The sequence below is a fragment of the Gavialis gangeticus genome, unplaced genomic scaffold (assembly GCF_001723915.1).
Source record: "Gavialis gangeticus isolate Ggan-Ray unplaced genomic scaffold, GavGan_comp1, whole genome shotgun sequence".
Lineage (NCBI taxonomy): Eukaryota > Metazoa > Chordata > Crocodylia > Gavialidae > Gavialis > Gavialis gangeticus.
The window spans coordinates 42,722,286-42,732,353 of NW_017728998.1; the positions used below are offsets into that span (position 1 = coordinate 42,722,286).

The 10,068-nt window shown below is 50.1% G+C and overlaps 1 protein-coding gene across 1 annotated transcript in view; it reads left to right on the forward strand.

Annotated features, from left to right (window-relative positions):
* Positions 1 to 39: 39 nt before the first annotated feature.
* OGFOD1 (2-oxoglutarate and iron dependent oxygenase domain containing 1) overlaps positions 40 to 10,068 on the forward strand; it is a gene marked incomplete at its 5' end in the record, with an annotated part of 16,889 nt that continues 6,860 nt past the window's right edge. Inside the window, 11 exons of the mRNA XM_019505294.1 lie at positions 40 to 204; positions 346 to 392; positions 1,268 to 1,368; positions 2,253 to 2,369; positions 2,918 to 3,009; positions 5,608 to 5,736; positions 6,138 to 6,251; positions 6,886 to 6,965; positions 7,096 to 7,388; positions 7,534 to 7,656; positions 8,695 to 8,753. Coding sequence (XP_019360839.1) covers positions 40 to 204; positions 346 to 392; positions 1,268 to 1,368; positions 2,253 to 2,369; positions 2,918 to 3,009; positions 5,608 to 5,736; positions 6,138 to 6,251; positions 6,886 to 6,965; positions 7,096 to 7,388; positions 7,534 to 7,656; positions 8,695 to 8,753 — 1,320 coding nt within the window. The remainder of the gene's footprint in view (positions 205 to 345; positions 393 to 1,267; positions 1,369 to 2,252; positions 2,370 to 2,917; positions 3,010 to 5,607; positions 5,737 to 6,137; positions 6,252 to 6,885; positions 6,966 to 7,095; positions 7,389 to 7,533; positions 7,657 to 8,694; positions 8,754 to 10,068) is intronic.

Sequence of the window (10,068 nt, forward strand, 5' to 3'; positions counted from 1 at the left end):
AGTGGGGCTGGGGCTGGGGCCGGGCCAGGCTGGGGCTGACGCCGCGCTCTGCCCGCAGAGGCCGTGGCCGTGGCCCCCGTGCCCTTCCCGCATGCTGTCATCACGGACTTCCTGCCCGGCGGGGGCTTCGCGGAGCAGCTGCGCGCGGAGTTGCTGGACGTGGCGCTGCGCCGCCGCGGCAACGACCTCTACCGCTTCCAGCAGGTGCCGCATCCCCCCCGCCGGGTCTGGGGCAGCGGCTTGCCGCTTGGTCGGCGGGCGGGGGTCCCGCGTCCTGGGGCGGGGACGTTCTGCTGCCTCGGAGCCGCGCCCAACGCCGCCTCCTGTTTCTCCCCCCACTCCCAGTCAGACGACCTGAAGGAGCGGAAGGAACCGCACGTCTCCGCACTCAGGTAACGTGGCTGCGAGTTTTGGCCCAGCTGAGGCGGTCGAAAGGGCTTTCTCCATTGTTTCAGAATGAACCACTTCTCGTTCCCCTCCCTCTGCGTTCACAAACCTATCGAGGATGTTGGTCTGGTGCCTTGGTTTTCTGTTTGCCTGAAGCTGTTGTCATTAAACAAGAACCCCTCCTTTGGATACTGTCCCAAGAAACATTTCAGAAAGGGAGAAAAAGGCACAGTGCTTAAGTAAGCAATAAAACAGTCCTCTCCAGAATTTGGACTCGTTTCTGCTCCGTTTTGTGGAAAACTCCTTTTTCCTCACTCTGGAACAGCTGTTGATGTTTTATGCTGGACATTTGGAATCTCCCCCCTCACTGCTTTGTTGCTGAAGTGCTCTCATGAGCGAAGCCACTCTCTCTTCTCATGTGGGTAGTGCAGGGCAGAGGTTCCCAACATTTTTAGGCTGAGGACCAGCAAGCTGCAGACCGGAAGTGATCATGGACTGGCAAACTGTGGACCAGCAGTGACCGTGGGCAGGTAACCAACCCTTTTTTATAGTCAGTATAAAAAAGGGTTGGCTGCCAGTCTACAGCATGCCGGTCACTTCCACTCTGTGGTTTGCTGGTCTGCAGTTACTTCCAGTCCACCAGCCAGCCCTCCTGCACACTAGCAGCCAACCCTTTGCAGCCTGGCTCTAGGCTGCGGCCCTGGGGCTGGGAATCCCCAGTGTAGGGTTGCTCATGCATGCAGAACGCTCACTCTCTCTGTCATCACCTCACAGCTATAACACAGTAGGTCTAAGGCTGGGCTCTGTACCCTTGGCAGTGTACTCCGGGCTGTAGCTGAGGGTGGCGCCTGTCCCAGCAACCCCATGCTTGTCCCCTTAGGAAAGTTCTGCTTGACGAGTTCCGTCCGTGGCTTTCTGCTGTCACTCAGATTGAGCTGGAGCCAACTATTGACCTGTCCTGTGCCAAGTATGAATATACAGGTGAGCTAGCAGCAGGTCTTCTCAGTTTCTTTGGGGTAAAGAGCATTATATTGCAACAGAGAACCCCAGTAACAAAGGCTTCCTAGCACACCACAGAGCTGTTGCTCAGCAAAGCAAAGACTCAAGCAAGAAGAAAATGGAGAAGATCTGTTGGGCTGGATATTTCTGCTCATAGTAGTTTAAACTGGGGCCCAGTATACTTGGGGGTCTTCCAGGTCTTCGGAGAAATACAGACAGACTAGGGGCTCCCTGGATTGTGTCTGTTTATGCAGTACAGCAGGGAATTCAAGGTCTGGAAGCAACAGTTAAGATTCCAGTGTCTGACAATCATATCTCATCTTATGGGCTGGCTGGCTTTGCCGACCCAGGCTGAGTGGGTTGTGACCACTAAACTCCACTTGGTGGTGGTTCCTGAAGGGTAGGGTTAAGTCACATTTGGTAACTTAACAAGAACATCTTGAGTAAAAAAGCTCTTGCCCATGCTGTCCTGGCTCTGCAGATAGAGGCCTGCAGTCACCAGTGCTGTCATTGTAGTAGCCCTCAGCATCCGTGAATGTGCTCAGAGGGCATTTTATACAACTGAAGATTTGAGCATGTGGAGCTGAGAGATTTCTTCTCTGAGTAACTACAAGAGGAAGGATGTGGAAAAATATTAGACATACTTGGGAGGACTGGTCCATGCAGTGACACTGCAATAGAATCCAAAGGAAATTCTTCCTCCAGGGTCTGGGAATTGGCTTGATTTGGGACCAGGTGAAGATGCAGGTCTGGAGAAGGGGTTGGATTTCCTTCCTGTATCCCTCCCAGCAACCGGGCTTAGTTAGGGAAACAGCCACTGAAACAAATCCAGAGCATGCCAGAGATGCAAACATTTGTGATTGCAGATGTCCTGCTGTGCCATGATGATGAGCTGGAGGGGCGGAGAATCGCCTTCATTCTGTACCTTGTTCCACCATGGGAGAAGAGTGATGGAGGCACTCTGGACCTGTACAGTGCAGATGGTAGGACCTTGATGCCAGGTGATGGAAGGTGTTTGTTTTAGGGAAGTGCTTGAGAAGCTTGATAGCTTGTCTGTCCTTATACAGCAATGCGCAAATGCCTGTGAAGTGACAGGACAGGGTGAGGATGCACAGCTTTGTTGATGAGGACAGGATGAGGTGTGGGCTGCTCAGAAGAAGGGCTGCAGCGGTCACTTGAGGTTGTACTCTTGGGTGACAGCTGAGAGTTTAAGGAAGAGCACTGCGGTTGACTGTACAAATGAGGATGGGGATCCTTTGTGTATGAGCAACTGCTATGAAGGGTGGCAGCATAAGTGTGATGCCAAGAGCTGCATTTCTGCCTGGTGTTATCTGTGGTTGGGAGTGAAATCGTGCAAGGGGAAGTGCTTGCACTGGTGGGAGGGAGTTGCACTGTGGTCTTTCTCTGGAGCCTCATCCTGTGTAGCCACCAGGAGCAACCAATCCCAAAGGTTCTGGATCTAGGCAGCTTGGGCTTTTGTGGGAGTTTCTAGTAGAACCATAACATGCACACGCGGTTTCTTCCATTTCAGAGCACGTTCAACCCCTGCAGGTTGTCAAGTCATTAGTCCCCTCATGGAACTCCCTGGTCTTCTTTGAAGTGTCTCCAGTCTCTTTTCACCAGGTGAGGAGCTACCCTTCAAGCATGATCATTATAAATGCTCATTCTAGTAGTACCTCAGGGTTGTAAGGTAACCATCACAACTGGGATCCATTGTTTAGCCACATGAACTTATGATCTGACTTGTAACAGGGTGGTAAGTCAGTGTCCTGTCTAATCTAACCTTGTTAAATATGTGGAAGAAATCAAACTTCGCGTTGTGGTTGAATCAGAACTGACAGAGCCAGCTTTTCTTTATTTAGGGCTATACTGTGATCACAGGGAGAATTCCATACAGCAAGGGGAATCGCCCACTTGTCTGTTTCAAAGGAATTCTTGAACTCTGTAAGTTTACAGGCATGTTTATACTTAAGACGGAGAGAAACAAAATACAACCTTGGAGAAGCAAATAGGAGTAAATCACTGGTCTGACACACACAGGCAGTTTACTTAAAGAAAAGGGAAATGTGCTTATAGGAATGGTTATCAGTTTCTGGTTCTCAGAGAGAAAAGAAAACTAACATCCGCACAGAGGGTAATATATCAAGACGAAAACAAGGCATGCAGGATTTTCTTATCTCAGAACATTTTTCTGAAATGAGCAGTATCAGCACCTCTGGTCTCTGTCTCTTTTCTTAGTCAAGTTAGGAGCCTGGTTAAATTTATTTCCACAGATACTTGGGGGTTCCTAATGGGGATCAGGCTACAGAACAACATGAAGACAGGCAGACTGTAAGAACTTTCTGAGTAGCATGTTGACTCCAGCTTCATTCATTCTGTATAGATTCCCCAAGTGACATGCTGGCCCTGGCTTTGTTTATCATAGATTCTGATTTATTTGAGCGTGCTAATAATATAAATGTAGCAACAAATGGAAGAAGGGTAGGGGGAGCACCAATGGGAATGATCTCAAAGGCTAGCCAGATGCTCAGCTGAATGGGTTGGGGTTTTAGCAAAATCTAACATGGTAAAGTAAGGGTGACATAAATAACAGAAATCCCTGCTGGCCATTCCCTGAGCTGTTGTCAGCTGGCAACTTACTGAAGACATATAAAGCCCTGTGCATTCATAACTGCAGGCATAGACAGAGTAAATAATTGACTGCTTTTAAATGGGAGATTCTTACAATGCATTCAACTGAATCCACTCTGGTTGTTTTGTATGTCCGTTATATCCCTTAGCAAATGGAAGTGTTTAACATACTGTGGGATATAAACAGACAGATGAAGGAGGTGCAGTGGATTAGTTGACATGCATTCACAATCAATACATCCTCCCCCCAACCCCCATCTGTAAAGTAGTATAATCATTCGTCTGTCTGTGCCCTTAGCCCTGCAATCACCTCCAGCTAACTTAAACTTAATCCTGGGTATTAGTATCATCCTGTCCCATATCCAGGCTCTGCTGTTAGCACAGGCATTTAAGACTCAACTGACTTCACTGAAAGTGATCTTAATCACAGGCTTCCAGATATTGAATTCCCTTGAGCATCTGTGATCCCTAAATCTAATTGTCATTTTGTTGTCAATAAATGACAGCAGGCTGGCTGGCCACGTACAGACAAGCCAGCAAAAATCCTTCTTTTCAAACATCCAGCAAGGAGCATCCTGTCCTTCCTTCCTAATGTGTCTCTGGATCTCAGTCCAGCTTTCCTGGTTTGGAAGAGAGCTTTTATCCAAGACCTCCTAGTACAACATGGTCCCAGCCCTGGGTGCCTAGCAAGAAGACTGCTAGGCTGCTTGTAGCATACTTAGATATGGGGGACATTTTTCTGCTCTCTAGTTAAGAGTTTTAATAATAATTCAAAGCATTTTTAGGTGTCACAGGAGTGAATAACACACTACCAGATGTCAACCCTTATCACAAGCCAGCCTTCCTTGTTAATATACTGGAACATGGACTTAATCCTTTAACCAGTTTTGCTCCTGTCCACATCAGTCTGACTGTTGTATGTCAAACCTAACACTACTCAGTCATAATGCAGAAATCCACAACCCCCACTGCCGAATGAGAAATTTAATTTGAAGAAGAGTGCTTGAGACTAAGCATAATGATAAAGTTTTGCCCCTTGGTTGAGTGCCTAAAACAGCTGTGTCTTGACAAGCAGTGGTTCAATAGCACTTAAAAGTTAGAAACCAAAACAGCTGTGGTTTGCTGCTATGTGGCTATGGCCTGTGGTCTGCAACTTCTTCCCATAGCACCTACACCTATTGTGTTGCATGAATAACCCTGGTAAACGTATTTTGCAGATTCTGGGAGATATTCCAGTAAGTGGCAAAGGGTGTGTCCTCTCTTCCTTGTGGGCAGCAGCCTTGCCCTGGCTGGGTGGGTGCTTAGGAACTGAACTGGGATTCAAGAGAGCTGGGTGTGGCACATGGCTCAGATGCAGGCATGAGCAAATCGTGCAACTTCTGTACATCAGTTGCCATCAGCAAAGTGAGAAGTATTATGTTTTGTCTGTCTGCCTTTTCTGTCTGCTCTTTGGGGCAGGATTCACCTCTTACTCTGGGTCTGTACAGCGTCCAGTGCAACAGTATGCTTCCTTCGGCTGCCCCATCCTCTCTATCCCCCCAGGTGCACCATAACATTAATGGTAACATGTTCTTTACTTTTTCTTTTCAGGTATCAGAAGTCCTGTCCAAAGAGAAGTGCCGCTTGTCTGTGAGTGGCTGGTTTCACGGTCCATCAGTGGCAAGGCCTCCCCGCTACACTGAAGCCCCCTTGCCACGAAGCCCACACATCCCCTATGATGTAAGCAGAAAGTATTTATTCATTCATGTTTGCAGGATACTACAGAAGGGATACAATCAACGGGGTAGTTCCCCTGTATCTTGGGACTCCCCTGTTTTCCTCAGCATGGTGTGTACAGCTGCTTAACATCTTTCTCCTTTTCCCTGTACATCCATTGGCTTTGAGATCATGGTTCAAAAGTGCTGAGAAGGAGCACGGTCTTAGTAGTAGTAGTAGTTAGTTGGAGAATTCAGGAGCTTTCATTTTTAGTGATTCTGGTGAATGGTCTATTGCAAATGTCATGGACAGATGGGGGTGAGCTGAAGCCTTTTAGTTGTTAAGTGAGGAGGGAACGGGAAAGAGTCCATCATTTCTGTAACTTCATATCCAGCATTCACACTAAAGCTCTGGTTCTGTTTCAGCATGAAATCTTGTACAACTGGATCAATCCTGTTTATTTGGACATGGTTTCCCAAGCTCAGATCCAGGAGGAATTTGAGGATCGATCAGAGACTTTCCTGAAGGATTTCTTTAAAGTGGGTCCAGGAAACAGGCTGAATACAAAGAATGATGTTTTCTATGTGGGCATGTCCTGCAAGTCACAGCTGGCAGGGATTGCATGGTGATTGGTATGGTGCCCATTTGTATGGCTGAGGACTAGAGCACCAGCTGCTTTGTTTAGGCAGGAATAGAGGAAATGTAGGCTGAACACTTACCCACGCAGGTGCCTGGCACTGTTATGTAGCCTGTGGTTCACATTGTGCACAGGGATGCATAGTGAGAACCACGAGCACTGTTCCAACCTCCTCCTCTTCATGCTGGCAGCAAGAACCTTTCCATGCCACGCATGAGACATGTAACCAAGAGTGACTGCGCTGTGTCACTTGCTTTACCATAGGGGCTGTAGGACCTGTATAATGCAGGTAACCTCTCACCTATACAAGTGGGTGGAGAATTTGCCTGTCACACCTACTTAGAACTTTTCAATACAAAGTGTGAAGGGCACTGAACAACCATAATCATTTCTCCTGCCCCTGGATGCGGGGAGTAATGGTTCAAAGAACCAACACTGTGGTGTCTAGAGCGGGAGCACTGAGTAGTTGCTGTTAGCATGCTAGGAAATTGTGGGAAGCAAAGGTGTTTGAGTTCTTCCATGTGCCTCTCTCGTAGAGAGAGAAATTTCAGTTGGTGTGTGAGGCTCTAGAGAAAGAAGACATCAAATGGACGAGACGGGGACCCCCCAATAAAAGGTAGGGCTGTGCCAAGCTGTTAGTTAACTAGGCCACCTGCATTCTACCTTGAGGTTGCAGTAGCACATCTCTCCCCAGAAGTGTGAACAGTGAATCCTTACCTGCCTCTTGCAACCCCACTATTTTTCAGATGCTATGAGGTGGCTGAGGAAGGGAGCCTTCCGGACATCCTGAAGAATTGCTTGGAGTTCTTCCGCTCTGAGGCCTTGTTCCTGCTGCTCTCTAATTTCACGGGTCTAAAGCTGCACTTCCTGGCTTCCTCCAATGAGGAGGAGGGAGAAGAGGGGAGGGCTGCAGACTGTGCTGGTCATGACTCCTCCAGGGCTAAGGAAGGAGAGACCAGTCAAGAGACCAGTGGCAACGCTGATCAAAGAGGCCAGCTGGAAAACTTCCTCAAAACTGCTGAGGGTGAACCACAGAATAGTAAGTAAAAGCAGCAGGTTCCAAGTTGAAGACCAAATGTGATATTCTTGTCCTAACAGGGGCAATGACAACATTCCCATCAATGTCCCATTGTGTAGCCTCTTGCTCCAGCCTGGCTGTTCACATACTTGCTTCCCGTCTCTAGGCTCAAGTGTCCCTATGTGTGTGGGGGAGCTGAGACAGTGGATGAATGGTTGCTACACTCTAGTCCATGACACCCAAGCAACAGAGTTTGCCCTGGACCTGATGTTTTTCTGTGGCTGTGAAGGTAGGTAGGAGAGATCCAGAGTTTCTCACTAGCCTCAGCCAAGAGGGAAGAAAAGGGGTTTACAATTATCTGGCCTTGTCTGTTGCTTTTAAAACTGCCAAATCACTCCACCTCTTCTCTAAAGGGAAGGCTCCTCCCTGCTGCTCCCTAGTCCTATGTAACATTACCAAATGCTTCTGCAGCCAGTCATTTGCAGGTTTTGAGTGGCAGAGCCAAATCAGGCCCCAGTAGTAGTCTGCGCTGCCGAGTGCTAATGCAGGATTCACTTCCAAAACAGGTGCTTTTGTTCCATAGACCATGAGGTGGTGCTCTGAGAGAGGCTGCCGCTTGCAGTTCCTCCAGCTGACTATGTAATGGCAGGGAGGGTAGAGGGTGGGAAATGTTTCAGGGAACTTTTCTGGGACTCTTCACTCAGAGCAGCAGTGATGGGGGTCGTGAATCCAGAGGCAGGAGTACAGAGGAGCTGCTTCCTTATTGATTAGCTCAGGTCACCATCCCTGACTGAAAGCCATAATACATAACCCCCTCCCCATTTTTTTTCAAAGGCATCAAGTGATTTGAGGTAGGTTGGGTCCGTTCTGCTTAGTGAACCTGGGTTCCAGCTAGACATCCCCCAAACCAAGGCCTAAGTAATCAAATATTTTGTAATCTTGGACAGCTGCTAACAACCCTAAAGGAAGCTGGGGCCAGAGCCAATGGTGAGCCCACTGCTGGAGCAACCTAACCTGTTCTGGCTGTCCACTGTACTTTCAACTAAAACTTTAGACTCCATTGTGGAGATGTAGGTATGGAATGGGGTGACAGTAACCCACTAGGCATACAGGGGGTCTGGGGATGCCTCTTGGTACTAGTGGGCAGTGGGGTTCAAACTTGCATCTCTGAATAAAAATATTTGGCAATAGGCAAACTAGGAACAAACTAATAGCGGCAAACTTTGGGAATTCAAGGTGCAGGTACTTTAGCCCTCAGGAGGAGCCAGGATTGTTTAGCCCTCCAGTTGATATTCATTCATTCATTCTCTCTCTGTCTCTTGCTCAGATTGGGATGCAGAATACGGCGGCTTCACCTCCTACATTGCTAAGGGTGAAGATGAAGAGGTAAGAAGTTAGCGAGCTAATTTCTTCATGGATTTGCTAATCAGCAGGGATCTGGGTTTTCTGTTTCCCACGGAAAAATGGAGAAAGCCACGGACTTCCCGGTTGAATTGGAGAAAAAAGGGAAAATCTGCAGATTTCCCTCTTTTGAAAAGAGCTCTGCAGACTGGCTGAGTTCCAGCTTGCAAGAGCTGTTTGCAAAAGGGCTGGGAAGTGGTGTAAAACCGCTTTCCAAGGAAAGCAGTACTGGTTCCTACCTTACGGGTCTTTAACTCCTCCACCTCAGTTCACTCCGTGTCCACTCCCAGGGGCAGCGGTGAGGGGCCGGGGGGGCGAGGGCAGCACTGCCCCTGTGCAGATGACACGAGTCACCCAGCCAAGGGGGAGGGGGAGCTCACATGCCACGGCTGCCACCACCACCACACCACTGGCCTGCAGCCAGCGGCAGGAAAACCACACAGGATGCAGGGCATGGCATTGTGGTGGCAGCTGCCACATGCGAACCCCCTTTCCCCTGGCAAGGCAGGCATGTGAGGCCCACGGGCACCTGCCCTCACCCCTGCTCTGGGCAACTGGCTCAGGGTGCAGCTGTGGCGGTGTACTGGTGTTGGCGGCCACCACGTGTGAACGGAGGGGGCCAGTACACTGCTGCCGCCACGCCCCACACCACTTGCCCAGAGCAAGGCCGGAGGGGGAGGCAAGGGCAGCAGTGCCGCTCTGCAAGCTATACACACCCACCCAGCCAGTGGAGAGGCAGCTGCTACCACACCATGTCCCGTGCAGCTGTCCAGCCACAGGCATGCGGCGCAAGGTGTGGCGGTGCAATGGTGCTAGTGGCCACCGCGTGCATCCCCCTTCTTCCCCCCCCGCCAGGCAGGGCATGTGCAACTCGCAGAGGGGCACTGCTGCCCTCGTCCCCCCCAGCCCTGCTCCTGGAAGTGGGCACAGAGTGAGCTGAGATGGGGGGGCACCGCAGGGGGCCAGCAGTGCCCCTTGCCCCTCTGCTGCTGCACCCCAGGGCACACTCTATTCCCCCCCTCTCTGCCTGTCTGCCTGCCCACTCAAGCTGAGGAAAGGGCAGGCGTTGGGGGGAAAAAGCCCCACCAGGAGTGCCTGTCAGACAGCAGACACTCCATGTCTTCCCCCTCACAACACATCCTTGCTCCCTCAGCCCCCAGCAGCAGTGGTGGTGGCCCCCGCATGTGAGCTTTCCCCCTCCACGCGCCCCTGGCCAGGCAGCGCATATGTGGCCCATAAAGGGGTGCCACTGACCTTGCGCCACACCCCCCCCAGCAGGCACAGAAATGCACTCCTCCCC